Genomic DNA, 15,553 nt, shown 5'->3' on the forward strand with positions numbered 1-15,553 from the left:
TAAGTGCCCCTGCCCCCATACTATGTTCCAGTGAACTAAAGACCTCTGGCAATCATAGATTTACAGCTCAGCAAGATTAAACAATTTATTGTTATTTATGACATCCAAGCTGGATCCTCTGTATTATATTCCACATTAGCATCTATCACTTTACATTTGGGAGATCCTGTCCAAAAAAAGATTATGCCTCCTAACCAAACATTCAGCAGGGCTGCAGGAACAGACCCCTGAACAAACATCCTGCCAAAGTACTTTAAAGCACCGTGAGCTCCCACAGCTGTGCATTTTCAGACGACTCAGCAGATTAGCATGGAGTCTCTTAGCCTCTGCTTGGTCTGTTCCTTTCAGTGATCTCTCACATGGCCCAGTCCATTCGGTTTGAAAATCCTCATGAAATGAGCAGATTAAGATCTGGCTTCAGTAGAGGGCCATGGGGTGGGCATGGAGGGGAGAGGGTTTGCTCTTAACACAGCCTGAGCCTCAGAAAGGTTTCAGATGGAAAAGCATGGCACTGACTCAGCTCATGCTTAACAGGAAATAATGCACAGACCACACCAAAAAAGTCCTTTATGTTGTGTGAAAGTCTATGCTGGAGCAGCTGCTGCCACCTCATGTACTGTGATAGAGTGTGCATGTGTGTGTTTGTGTGTGCATGAGTGTGAGTACGCACACAAATGTGTGCTGGGAGGGGGAGGAGATCACACCTTCCACAGTCGCCACCTCAGCCTTAGCTAGCAGCATGGAGAAATGCCAAAAGTCAAGAGGAAGCTGCACCAAAGCAACTGTGATCACCACATCAGCAGGGGCTTTCTGGTTAGTAGAACTACCGGGACTGAAAAACACACATGATCTCATCCTTCTTTTATTTTAATCAGAGCAAAATATTTTTATAATAATTGTGTTATGTGAAGAAATAATTCATAATGCTGTAACCCATTATCACATTCAATCCTCCTAACAACCCTAGAAGATACGTAGACAAGTATTATTACTTTCCCTATTTTTATAAATGAGGAAATAAACCCCAGAAGGCTAGGCAACTTCCCCACGGTCATATAACTTGCAAACAGTAGTATCATGATTCAAATCCAAAGCTTCTCCTTTTGTCTTTATCATTTTAATTTTGAAGGTAATGCATATGCATGTATGATCTTTTAAATCCAGAGATGTATATGGAATAGATAGGAAAAGGGACTCTCCTTCCCCATTATACAGCCCCTCCACCCAAGCTATATACACTGTTGACTAGAGTATGTCCTTTCAATCCTATTTTCTATGCCTACATTATATACAGAAAAGCAGGATTACGTTACACACAATATTCCAGTCATTGCTGTTTTTCACCAACAAGCTATCATTCACATCTTTTTCATACTACATATAAATTTATATCCTTTATTATAGTGGTGTATATTGTGCAGTTGTGTCATAAATTATGTACCTGTTCTCTGTTGAACATATAGATTTTTTCTGAGTTTTTCCTTAGCAAAATGCTGCAGTGAGTACCCTTGTACATAAATGTTTGTATATTTGTTCTAGAAAAATCTAGTAAAGATTCTTAGATTAAGAGATTCCCAGGTTATTAGAAAACTACTCTATTAATTTAGATATATACTTCCAAATTGCCTGACCAAAAAGTTATGTCAATTTAACTTCTATGAACAGTATACAAACATGACAATTTTACATCACCTACACCAACTCTGGGAAATTTCATCTTTTTTACAAGTTGATGGATTGTTTTAATTTATATTTCTCTGGTTATTAATAAGGTTGGCCACCTGTTCATGTGTTATTATTGATGATATTTGTATTGAATTGTTTGAATTTTCTTGATTTCGAAAACCTTTTTACATGTCATAGATATTAAATATTTGTTGTAAAACTCTCCTTCCAGTATTTTGTATGTGTTTAGTCAAGTAGAATAAACTCTTGTCCTCTGATTTCAGATTCCTTTGTCTTTCCATTAGAAATCCCTAAATGTAAAACTACATATTGATAGCTAAAAACCAGGATGTTTACTAGAGAAAAGGAATACAAAGGCAATAATTAAATATTATATTTATACAAAATACCTACTAGTACAAACTTAAAAAGAGAAAGTAAAAGTCAAATGCTTCTATGACTTCAGACTAAGAAAAAGAACTTTTGAGGTTGAATGTTCCTGAAATTTTTCTTTTCATACAACTACGGACATGACTTCAAAAGTTGATGTTACTAAAAATGTAAGATATGAAAGATATTTGAAGACTCAGAGAAGGTGGATTTTCATTTTAACAAGTCACATATATATTCTAGATATCCTCTTATTCGTAACTAAGAGAGTCAAATCAGATGAAAGAATCTAAAAATTTCCCTTTGACTGTGTTAAGTAGAAGTAGTAGAGGCATATTGGCCAAATCTTGAGTGTTTGCAAATTGACTCTTAAGGCTATAGGCTGGCACAGGTCATTGAAGCCCTAGCTTTTTATCTTTAATTTTAAAATCCCCAAACAATTTATACTAATTTTTCTTGTCCATTATTTCCAAATAATCTTGTTTAAATGTTATTACAGTGCTTGCTCATGTTACTGTTGTCTAACAGAAGGGTATCCGGGGCCTTAAAACTGAGAGGGTTAGGATTAATGATTCCAATACCTATGCTTGGACATCTCCAAAAGTGGGTTCCAGCTTCTTGTCCTCAAGTCTATATAGAAACTAGCAAACTTCCAGAGTTCACAAAAGGCTCAAAGAGAACAGATGTTTTATAGAAAATTCTTAGAGCAAGTTTCACGCATAATGTTGCTGATGTGTGTCTGCCTTTTCAATAAACATCACTATGCTTTATCACAAGATTTAATAAAGCAGCTTAGTTAAAAATGCCATCTGGGTCTCTGGACACATTAAACAAAGCTTAAAATAACCACCCCAGCAACTGGGAGGACCCAGCTGTTCTCATAATCTGTCCCACTCCTTTTACTTCCCCATAAAAAGAGTGAATGAAGACCACAGACTAAAAGCATCCAGAATGAACTGACACAAACAGGGAGATAGATGGAGCCAAGGGCTCCTGTAAGTTTGCTATTGCTCACATAATAGATTTGCTAATTCCACAACCTGCGGATGGTGATTCAGAAAGGGAAGCAGAAAGAGGGAAGAGAGAATCATAGAAGGGCTCATTCAAGTTTTCTAATGTATCACAAACCTGTCCTCCCTAATGTCTGGATAATAGCAGCCCATTCCATTCACCTATTCTGTAGTGAACTCCAGTAGAAAATACAAAGCCATCACCACCCAGTTCTTTCTCCCTTCTAGAGATGAGATATTAGCCACCCAATCCCAGATTCTCAGATCCATTCCAGGAAAGAAGCCCTAGGTATTGAAGCACAGCTTTCCCTCCCTCCCTTCTTTCTTCCACCCCAAGATTTGTTCCCCAGATAGTTCTAGTAAATGCAAAACCAAGTATATTCTCATTCTTTAGAGCAACCAGCTTTTCATGGCCAACTGGAATCAAATACAACCTGCACAAACATCTATCTGGAGGACACTCCCAAGGCTCCTACTGAGCCAGCCTTCTGCATACCACTGCATTTCAGCTTCCTAGTTCACAAGACACTGAGACATTCTTGAATTCTGCAAGGTGCACTGTGTGTTAATATCATTGCTGCTCATCATGTGGCCAATAAAGGGCATGACTAGTCAACAAATAAATTTTCTCTTGGCTAAAACTTGCAACAAAACTGTAAGCTGTTTACCAAGGGGCCCACTACAGGTTATATTCAATACATACAGTCAAATCATAATTATCTGAGATGTATTCAGTTGACCATACACCTTTATATTTCAGTAAAAGGTCTTTACATTTCCCAGTGCTATCGATGTTACAAAGTGCTTTCATATGCAGTGCTTCATCTGATTTCCAGGATAGTTAAATGATCCTGTCATACCTGATTTTTAGATGAGGAAACAAGTGGTTTCTGGGTATTTCAAGAGGCTAATGCATCTGCCCTCCAACTTGTATGTGAAAACCAAAAACAAAATTCCAAGGCCCCTCAACCATCTGAATGGACTTTGACTCTTTTGGTCAATATATGGCAGAGCTAGGAAAAGAAGGTGAGTCTTCCAGCTGCTGATACAGGGTTTTTTCTGCCATACTCCATTACCTCCAAGGCTAAAGTCAAAAGAGGGTGTGGTTATCACATGAAAAAATCTGGTTTGGATTTCCCAAATGTGTATGTAGTATTTGGTGATTTATCTGAATTTAACCTACAGTTCTTTTGGGTTGTAACAGTCTGACTCCATTTTTGAAAACAAAACAAAATCGATTTTAAATGCTGAATTATAGATCTTTGCTGTCCAGTATGGTAGCTACTAACCACTTATGGTTATTTGCATTTCTATTTTAATTAATTAAAATTAAGTAAAATGCAAAATTCAGTTCTTCAGTTGCTCTAGCCACATTTCAAGTGTTACAGTAGTCACATATGGCTAGTGGCTGGGACAATGCAGATTATAGAACAGTTCCATCATCAAAGAAACTTCTATTGAACAGTGCTATTATATAACGTCATCTCCAGAGAAAGAAGACTTTAGAAAAAGTCAGAAACGGCCGGGCGCAATGGCTCACACGTGTAATCCCAGCACTTTGGGAGGCCAAGGCAGGCAGATCCCTTGAGGTCAGGAGTTCAAGACCAGTCTGGCCGACATGGTGAAACCCCGTCTCTAGTAAAAATACAAAAAATCAGCTAGGCGTGGTGGTGCATGCCTGTAACCCCAGCTACTCAGGAGGCTGAGTTGGGAGAATCACTGGAACCCAGGAGGCAGAAGTTGTAGTGAGCCAAGATTGTGCCACTGCACTCTAGCCTGGGTGACAGAGCAAGACTCCATCTCAAAAAAAAAAAAAAGAAAAAGAAAAAGAAAAAGTCAGAAACATCTTGAGGCAGGCACAGTGCTGTCATCTGTCCAATATTGAAGATGATTTAAGAATAAGAAAGAAGAAGAGAACAAAGAAGAGAAAAAGAAGTTGCCTTAGGTGTACCTACCCAGAAAAGGACAAAGGCATTCTTGTAGTCATTGTGTTGTATTTTAGCTCTTAAACTTTTTAAGAGATTAGAACAATTTGACACATAGAAGATCTAAACCACTGAAGAGGCTCTGAAGCAGATAAAAGTAGAAAGAAAATAAAAAACTAATTAGTTACAAACTAAGCTTAACCACAATTCGTTTAAACGATACTATTTACTCTTCACATGATTGGTTTTTCTTTTGCTTTATAGTATGACATAGTTTATATCTTTCAAGGGGAATTAAAATATTTCTGGGAATTTTTAAAAGTAAGTTCACACAGCCACATAAAAACTACAGAAACAGATAAAACCTATCTTCTCATTTATTCCCTAATCCATTCAAATTAAATATAAAAATCCAAGCATCCACAGTGATATTCAAAAAAGCAAAAGTGAGACAAAACAAAATTCATTTGTCACCTGTGGAGGTAGTTAACTCACCTAATCTTCACTCCAAACACCAGTAATTTTTAAAAGACAGAAATAAACATATGTTCTGCCTTCCCGGAAGGAACTATGTTTCAGGGTAGCCAAATAACCCAGTTGTGAAGAAAATGGTCTGCTTATAGAAAAATGCCAGCTAAAACATGTAGATAGAATTAGAGAATTAGAAATTCACCATTTTGAAACCCCTAATGAAATAATCAAATCAAGCAAGGATCATTAATAAATGCTAAAACAATCAAGTAACTATTGATACAGAATATAACTGAATATACACATGGTACAAAGTTCACGTCACAGACTACTGGCTTGACCCAAGGGGGAATATAGCAGAGGAGATAGGCAGTGATCACCCTAACCTTACGATCATCTCACCATCACTAATGATGGGATGTGAATACACATTATTGCCTATGAAATAGTCTTTAAAAAAAGAAGTTGAACCTGAATCTAACTAAACCTTGCAATGGGCTGAACGTGTATGTCTTCCCAAAATTAATATGTTGACATCCTAACCCCAAAGGTGCTGGTATTAAAAGGTGGGGCCTTTAGGGGGTCATTAGATCATAAGGACAGAGCCTTCATGATTGGAATTAGTGCCCTTATAAAAGAGGCCCCAGAGAGCTAGCTAGTCTCTCCCACTATGTGAGGGCCCAGCAAGAAGGCCAATCTATGAACCAGAAAGCTGGTCCTAACCAGATATCAAAACCGCATGCTCCTTGATCTTAAACTTGCTAGTCTCTAGAACTGTGAGAAATAAATTTCTGTTCTTTATAAGTCATCCAGTTTTTGGTATTTTGTTATAGCAGGCCTAAAAGCCTTTAGAACTAACTTCCAGTTAACCAGGAAAAAACAGAGTGAAAAGTTAAATGACACCATAAAAAGCAACCAGAAAATTCCAGAAGGGGAAATATTCTACAGGACCACTGACTAGTTTTTCAACAAGTCAATTTCATTAAATAAATACATAAACAAAGAGTGAGGGTATTTTCCAGGTTAAAAAAGTCTTGAGCTAAATAATCAAATGCAATGTGTGTCCCTTGATTAGAAGAAACTAATTTGAACAAACCAGCCACAAAAGATATTTCAGGGAGACCAAGCTGGAAGGATCACTTGAGGCCAGGAGTTTGAGACCAGCCTGGGCAACGTAGTAAGACCTCCATCTCTACAAAAACAATAAATTAGCTGGGCATAGTGGTGTGCACATATAGTCCTAGCTACTCAGGAAGCTGAGGCAGGAAGATCACTTGAGCCCAGGAGTTTGAGGCTGCAATGAGCTATGATTGTTTCACTGCACTTCAGGCTGTGTGAAACAGCAAGACTTTGTCTCAAAAAATAAAAGGACATTTCATAATACTTGAGGAAATCTGAATGTGGACTGGGTAATAAATGATATAAAAAAACTATTTTTTATTTTGTTTGAAAAGATGATTTTGTAACTATACAGGAAAATGTTCTTATTTTTTAGAAATCTGCACTAAAGAATTTAGGGGTAAAATATCATTTTCTTTAATATACTTTCAAACACAAGCAAAAAATAATCATGACACAAATATAGCAAAATGTTTACAATCTATGTTCTATGTTTGCCTATGAGTGCCATTAATCTCATCTCTCTGCTTTTCTGAAAGTTTGAAAATTTCAAAGTTTTATAATAAATTTGTTTACATCCCATAATTTTATAATAAATTTTTTAAAGTTTGAAGCAAATCAACAACTATAGCTTCAAAAATATCCTGACCCACAATAAACATTGAACAGGGTATATTTCTCCCATTTCCTAAAAAAGTTGGCCCAGGAAGGAGTATGAGAGCTGCCATAGCTCTCCCAAGGCTCATTATTCTCCATCACTCCATGGGAAATCCCAAAATAAATTTTTTAAAAAGTTGTTTAAATTTATAATGTTTTTGATTCTATAATAATTTTATAATAAAATAATTTTATAATGTTTTTGATTTTATATTTTTAATTTATAAAAATTTTTATACATGTTTATGTTTGAAATGTCTATTTCAAACTTTATGAGATATTAAAATATAAGTAATATAGTTCATCACTTTAGAAATGCCATGCTTTTCTTCTCCAGCAATTACATAATCAAAGAGTAACTGTAGTTTTTCCTAGAACATTGCTTTGTAGGCTGGGCATGGTGGTTCATGACACTTTAGGAGGCCAAGGCAGGCAGATCTCTTGAGATCAGGAGTTTGAGACTAGACTGGGCATCACAGAGAAACCCTATGAGTAGTAAAAACACAAAAATCAGCTGTGCGTAGTGGCGTGCACCTATAGCCCCAGCTACTCAGGAGGCTGAGGTGGGAAGATCACCTGAATCTGGGGAGGTCAAGGCTACAGTGAGCCAAGACTGTGCCATTGCACTCCAGCCTGGGCAACAAAGTGAGACCCTGTCTCAAAAAAAAAAAAATGAAATTTAATTTAAAAAAAGAAAATTGCTTTGTAAAATTAACTTTTTCAATCAAAACCAAGATTTTTCAGATATAGAGAATGCAGCCCACTGGTCAGATTTGTCAGTTCAAAGAGAATAAATTCTAGTTTCCTATTTTTCTAGCCTGCTTATGATTATCCAATAGGATATCAAAAAAGACCAAAGCCTTTGGGATCCAAGTTCAGTATTCCTGAGTCTAACTCAGGATGCCAAATCAGGAGACAAGCACATTCTCATCAATTTTCAATCATTCAAGACCAATTTTGCTTATAATTATTCAGTTCTTTTAGACCGCCTTTCTCCTGAAGCCAGCCTTATGGCTGCTCACTTCACTTTAGCATAAGCCCCCAAGAAGGTGAACAAAATGAGGAAAAGATTGGTTAAAGTTGGCTGTTTGAAATTCTGAAACATGTCCACCATTCCCTTCACCCATGCCCACCCCTCTTAGAAGTAGTACTTTCAGATTATTTAAAAGTCGATGCTTCTATGTGGATTTTGTCATCTGTCCTTTATAACAGCTAGTAGGTTTAATTTGACTCTATTTTAAGCATATATTGACCTATGCTAATTATCTGTTAAAATAAATTCCACTCTTAGAGTTAATAAAGTGTGTTTGTCATGGAAGACCCATTGAAGTAAGAAGCTGAGGAGCCCTTATGGTAAAGTGGGACAAGAAATAATAAGACATAATAATTTTCCCATGCAAATCAACAACCGTAGCTTCAAAAATATCCTGACCCACAACAAGTATTGGACAGGCCATGTTTCTCTCACTCCCTAAAAAATTGGCTCGGGAAGGAGTATGAGAGCTCCCATAGCTCTCCCAAGGCTCATTATTCTCCATCACTCCACAGGAACAGCCTGTCAGAGAAGAGTGAAAGTCCATTTGTCAACCTCTCTTCAACTCCCTGACTCTAGCCAAACTTCATCAATCCCAAGTGAGGAGCCAGAGAGAAATCAAACCCCATATATCCAGCATCATTGTCTATTGGAGTCAAAAATCACAATTCCACTACCCACCCCAACACCACTGGCCCTGTTTCTCCCAATTGCTTTTTATTGTGTTTTTTAAAAAATCCTCTTTCCCCATCCCTGCAACACCGAGAAGGAGGAATTATAGTAGATAAATATGAAGCACGGAGATCCTTTAAAAATGTTTTTAATAATAAATGAGAAAATGAAAAGGAGAGGGTTGGGAAGGAAGGAGGGAATTCAAATGCCAGGGAATTGTTGAGTTTCGCTTTTAAAGATGTTAACACTCATTTATACATCTGCAAGACACTCCCCTTAAAGAAAAGTTCTATGAGTGTGGGTCTGGTTGCATGAATAAGGATAAAATTACTTTTTTAGACGATGTTTCCCACATATAATTCAGAGACCCCTGAAGTTAGGTATCCCTCTTGTAGATGTCCTTGAGATGCTGCTGGACCTGGGAAAGAGGAAACTGGGATACGGGTCTATGCCAAAAGGTGCTTCTAGTTATAGGACAGAGAGGAAAGGGGCAGAGGGAGAAAAACCCAAAGTCTGAGAATCTAGATTGCAGAAGACTACCGAGGTCGTGGGAGAAGGGAGAGAAAACAAGGATGAAAAGCGAAAGGGGAAGAGGCATGAAATGTTGTTAAATGTCAAAAGGCATTTGGAGAGAAGTTGGGAATTGCATTAAGAAAACCACTGCAAATCTCATTTCAGACCATTTAGAGATATGCCCCCTGGGAACTGCGAGCTCAGGCTGTTTAGCATCAAACAAATGGATCCACTCCATCCCTACCCTAATTCAATAAATCATTCAGTAATTCCACTGGGTTAAAGAACCAAAATATTAAAAACCTTCAGGGCCTACTCTTGCCAAATATGTCAGGGATCGTGTGTGTGTGTGTGTGTGTGTGTGTGTGTGTGTGTGTGTGTGTGTGTGTTCTGAGACACCACTACTGTTAAATAGGCAGAGCTAAGACTTAGGGGACTGGCAGATTATTGCAAAAAGGGCACGGGGCAGAGGGACTATGTTGTGAGCCTGGGAAAGAAGTTTGTGTGGGGACTGTGGGCAGTGAACGCGTTGGGAACAATATGGAAAACTGGGAGCTGCCTTGGAATCCACAGGGCCGGGTAAGAGAATGTCCGAAAGAAAAATGAGCAGGTGCGGGATGTGCGCAGAGTCGGAGAAGAGTCCAGGGCGCCCGGAGTTGCTCCAGGAACGACGGAAACCCCTCAAGGCTTTTGGGGGCGGTGGGTACTAATAGAACCCAGTGTCCGGGGTGCGCCGGGGAGGCTGCGAGCGCCGCGGGAGTGGGGCGCTGGAGGGTGAGGACGCGGGAGTGAGGAAGCAAAGCCGGGGCCGGGCAGGGGCCTCCCAGCTGGGCCCGGAGGCAGCAGGGGGACAAGGGCTAGGAGAGGGCATGGCGGCGGCGCGGCGGGAAGCGAGGGGCATCCGGACACTCACCCCGTTGGCCGCGGCCATCTGCACCACGATCTCGATGGCCGTCCTGCTAAAGCACCTGCCGTCGCTGCCCACCACCATGGTGCAGCCCTGACCGTCGCGCAGGTCGATGGACGACAGCACGCTCTGGATGAATTTGGGCAGGTAGTTGCGCTGGCCCTCGAAGAGGCCGGTGGGTCGCCGCAGACCCCCGCCGCCGGCCGGCCGCCGGTCCTCGTAGGGCGCGGTGGGCGCTGTCAGCACCGGGATGGGGCTCCCCTCCGTGGCGCCTCCTGGCCGGTCCTGCTGCGGCTCCCGGGGCCGGAGGGAATCTGCAGCCTGCCGGGGGCCTCCACCAGCCTGGCCGCGCGCCGGGACTCCGCCTCGCGCCCGGGCCCCCTCTCCGGCAGGTCGACGCCCTGCGCCCGCCCGCCTGGGGACCGCCCGCCCCTCCTCTCCACGCGGCCGCTCGCTGACTCCCTCGGCGGAGATTGCTTCTGCCTTCCTGTAAAGTTTTCTCCCGCCCACCTTCTCCGCGGCCAGACCGCCCGAGGTGCCCTCAGTTTCTCCCCAAGTTGGACTCACTTTCGGGGTGTCCCAAAAGCCTGATTCCAGGGCCTGCTAGCCCGACCCCGGTGACGCCTCCACCCGCGCCTGGCCCCAGCCTTCACCCGCGATCGCCGCCCTCCGGGGCACACCCTCCGCCAGAAAACAGCCGGCGGGCGGCGAGACTTTGGGCAGAGTCCGGGTTCCTCTCCGGCGCCAGGCCCGTCTCCCTGTCTCCCTGGGAGTGCGCAGCCTACACGCACCAGTTTCTCTTTAGAACAAGGACGGGGAGGGATTTGGGAGGGGGCTGAAACCTTTTGCCATCAGCGAACAGCCTCAGCCAAAAATAACCCTGGAAAGGCGAGCTAAGAATGGTTATCTCCTTCCAGCGCTGAAATCGGAGGCTGGGCGCTGCATGTGGGGTTTGTGTGTGTGTGTGTGTGTGTGTGTGTGTGTGTGTGTACCCTCCCACCCCGACCATTTGTTGAAGGGAATCACCACTGTCAGACTTCAATCCAACAGGACCCATTCGAGCCATCCACACTTGCCCCAGCCTCCTCCAAAACAGCACACTTTCTGGTATGGACAATTCTTTTTTTTTTTTTCACTTGTTTGTTTGTTCTGGTGGTTGCAACAGCAGCAACACAGACGACACATATTTCCCTATTCTTCTCGCCCTTCTCACCCTCCCTACCCAGCTCCTGCCTTAGAAACAGGCTTGGCCTACACTGTATCTGTCCACACTGTCTGAACTCTTCCCTGAATTAATCGTTTTCAATAGGAGGGGGCTAAATCCCTTATTAATGCCCTACCAGGAGTGAATGAATAAAGCCAAGTTAAAGGGGAACTGGGTACCACATACTGTGCTAGGTTCCTTTGCATGTATCCTTTCATTCTGCTGGAGCTAAAGATGTTCTGCCTCCTCTCCATAAAACGCACCCAAATTCCAAAACCAGGAAATTCTCCATAGAAAATAGGAGTGAAGAGAGAAAAGACTAACAGGATAAAACCCAAAGCAGGAAGAAAGTTCTGTCTCCCATTTCTCTCAAGGAATTTTTGGACCCACCAAGGCTACTGTCCTGAAATATCCTGCTGCTTCTCCTTCCCCAAATATTGTCCACTTCCTGAGAGTGAGGCTGACTTGCCGCAGGCTTATAAAGTGTTTGGTCACAGTAAGACAACTGTGAGTAATAACACACATTGTATACTGTTTTGCAATTGATAAAAGGCTTTGCATCTCTTTTTTCTTTGGAGGCTGAAGAAAAGAAGAATGGTATTCACGCAGTTCCCATTTTACAGATGAAAACAAGAGGACTTTTTCTGTGAAGTCAAGAAAGTGGTTACAATGGTACTTTCCGCCTGTCCGAATTATGTATTGCCCCTCCCCTTTCTATTAATAACATTGAAGTGTGATGGGAAAACCACTGAAACCGTCAGTTGAAACCTGCTGGGACTTTTTAGCCATTCTCTTCAACATAAAGAATGGGTGTTTTTGGAGGGGGTGAGAGGAATGGGGAAATGTTGTCAAAGAGTACAATGTTTTAGTTGAGACAGGAAGAATACATTTTGTTGAGATCTACAGCACAGCATGGTGACTGTAGTTAACAATGAAGTATTGTGTATTTCAAAATTGCTAAGATAATAAATTTCAAATGTTCTCAACACAAAAAAGATAGGTTTTGAGGTGATGAATCTATTAATTCTCTGGATTTAATTATTCCACAATGTATACATATATCATAACATCACATTATACCTCCGTAAATACATAGAATTTTAATTTGTCAATTAACATTTTTTTAAAAGAATAGTGTGGCCAGTCGGGGAGGTAGTTTTTTTTTTTTTTTTTCCTCTAGTCTCTACTCAGTCTCCAAGATCCCATTCCCCATAAAGTTCCTGTCACCCAGGTGGAGTGCAGTGGCACAATCATGGCTCACTGCACCCTCTCCCTCTTGGGCTCAAGCGACCCTCCCGCCTACAGGTACATGCCACCACACCCAGCTAATTTTTGTAGTTTTTGTAGACATGGGGTTTCACCATGTTGCCTAGGCTGGTCTTGAACTCCTCAGCTCAATCAATCTGCCCACTTTAGCCTCCCACAGTGCTGGGATTACAGGTGGGAGCCACCAAGCCCAACCCATAAAGTTCCTAACTTTTTATCTCCCTGGGAGTGCACAGCCTACACACACCAGTTTCTCTTTAGAACATACTTAAGAGTCTTGGCTTAGCATCCAACAGACAGAACTTTAACACTTCTAGGGATCTGTGCACCTGTCTATGGTGTGGGGTTTTTAAGATCTCTTTCTAATGACACTTCATTTTGCAAAGCAGGACAGTTTCATTCCTAGAAGAGCAGGTATGGTAAATCCTTTGTTCCAGTAACGAAGACAATGATCCAAACCCTAAGCCTCAGAGAAGCCCAGAAACCCTCCAGGCCTCCATCTCTCTGCTCCTAGCACCTGCCTCTCTCTTGACATCAACATCATTCTCCCCTCTCACAGCCCAGCTCCTTCCACAGAGCCAGGGATTAGGCACCAGCACCTCAGACTAGATTTTAGAGAATTACCATTCAAGAGGCAATCCTCTTCCCTTGGTTCCAATTTCAAGGTTCTCAAAGACTGGAACAGGGCTGTTTGAGGCAATGTGCCCTACCACATAGCCAGAAAGAACCTTACAGTGAAAAGGAAAACAATTCTTCCAAAGTAAGGGGGTGCTGATCCCCAGAGGTAGGACAGATGGGCAACCAAACAGTAACCAGGCCACCACGTGCTTCACACTCACTGATCAAGGATTTCTAAAACCACTTTTCTTTTCTCTGAATTTATATAGGACTTTGTATCACTCATAAAGGAATGTCTTATAGGCTGATAACACCTTTCTATTCATGCTTATACTTAACATTTAGGCTAGGATAATTTCCTAACCTCAGTGTCCTCACTATAAGATGGGAATTATTATAATCCCTACCTCATAAATTGTTGGGAGGATTAAAATACTTAGTAAAGTGCCTGACTAATAGAAAGGCATTCAATAAATGTTAGCTATTCATGGTGTCATCATCATTATATTTACCATTATTACTAATCTCCTGTATTGCAAGAATTACACTTTATATTTTTGTAGACCATCACTGTAGCTAAAGGGTCTTTGGGCCATAGGTGATATTCCATAAAAGTTGGTTAAATTGATCTGTGGTTTTTGACTATGGAAACTCAGAACTACCTCAAAATGTACAAAACAGATTTACCTGCTAAATAAATCTCTTCAAAGCTGACCCCAGGTTTAATTGAATTAATTCCAATGAATTTGTCACAATGATGGAGAAAGGAAACTTAGAGGGCCCCACAGTTGTTTGCTGGTAAAATGAGAAGTTTGGATTAGATCAATGTTTCCCAAAATATTTTCCTCAGAATGTTAGTGCCCCTCGAATCCTGCACAAAGCAAGAGTTTCATGACCAAGTAGCTTTTAAAACTCCTGTACACTCTACTCCCATTCTTCACAATGCACACTTTCATATTAAAAGTTCTGAGAGGTCCTCAACAGAAGACATCACTTAACTTTTTTTTTTTTTTAAGACAGATTCTCACTCTGTCACCCAGGCTGGAGTACAGTGGCCACCACTCCTGGCCTAAAAGTTTTTTAACCTGGTGCTTCCCAATCTAAACTCACAGGGACCAGTTTTCTTAATGAAAGAGAATCAGACTAGCTTGTAACCATAGCTGGTGACACTCCCCTGCCCCATTCCTTGTATGTCCTCAGTGGACTAGGTCAGGAATAAATAAATTTTCCTGATTCTCAAGGGCTGGACACTCCTTTGCACTGAGCTCAAAGCTTCTCTGTAGCATGGGTCACAATGAATGGTAGCCCTGATAGCCTAGAGTAGCCTTTCAGCCTTCTCTGAGCCTCTAAAGACTGAGGATCCTTGGCATGAAATAGGAGCAACTGATATACCCTTGCTTCCCCTGGGGACTCTCTTGCTCTCAAAAAGGCATCAGCCATCATCTCCATCTAGAGAATATACTAGCTGACTCAGCTTGACCAGCCTGTCCCAAAATGAGAATCTGGGTAAAATAAGTATTGAAACACTTCATTCCTTGTAGATTCACAAAACACATTAGCATATTAAAGACTATGAAGTTCTGCAGGAAAAAAAAACCTATTTAACTTTAATCCAACATTGCCAAGTTTTATTTGACCATGGAAGATTTTTCCAAAACACTTACAAGCAGATCAAGGACATTAATCTTTCATGAAACACTTTAGATCCCCAGGGTCCTCTCCAGCTACATCATTCTGTGATTTTCTTTTTTATTTATGATGCATTAAAAGATTAATCTCTATCAGACTTCCATTTAGAAATTCACCAGAATGTGCAAAGGCAGCAGGTAAAATTGCCGAAGGGTATTATAAAAATACCTTCCAGTGATTTTTGAAACTTAAACTGAAATATTTATATAACTATATATTTCAGTTTGTATATTATATATATATGTATATACACACATATATATTTGTGTATATATATTTGTGTATGTCTATCTATATCTATGTATATATGGCATTATATCCATTTTACAGATGCGGAAACTGAGCTTTAGAGGGGGTGAGCAATTGGTCCAAAGCCACACAGCACACAGGTAGTCATTGATAAAGGTAAAAACA

General features: G+C 41.0%; 1 protein-coding gene across 1 annotated transcript in view; it reads right to left on the minus strand.

Annotated features, from left to right (window-relative positions):
• LOC129398710 (tubulin beta-8 chain-like) overlaps positions 1-12,146 on the minus strand; it is a 62,054-nt gene extending 49,908 nt beyond the window's left edge. Inside the window, 1 exon segment of the mRNA XM_055117344.1 lies at positions 10,369-12,146. Coding sequence (XP_054973319.1) covers positions 10,369-10,446 — 78 coding nt within the window. The 5' untranslated portion in view covers positions 10,447-12,146.
• Positions 12,147-15,553: the final 3,407 nt, after the last annotated feature.

This window comes from Pan paniscus, chromosome 11 (genome assembly GCF_029289425.2).
Source record: "Pan paniscus chromosome 11, NHGRI_mPanPan1-v2.0_pri, whole genome shotgun sequence".
Taxonomy (NCBI): Eukaryota; Metazoa; Chordata; class Mammalia; order Primates; family Hominidae; genus Pan; species Pan paniscus.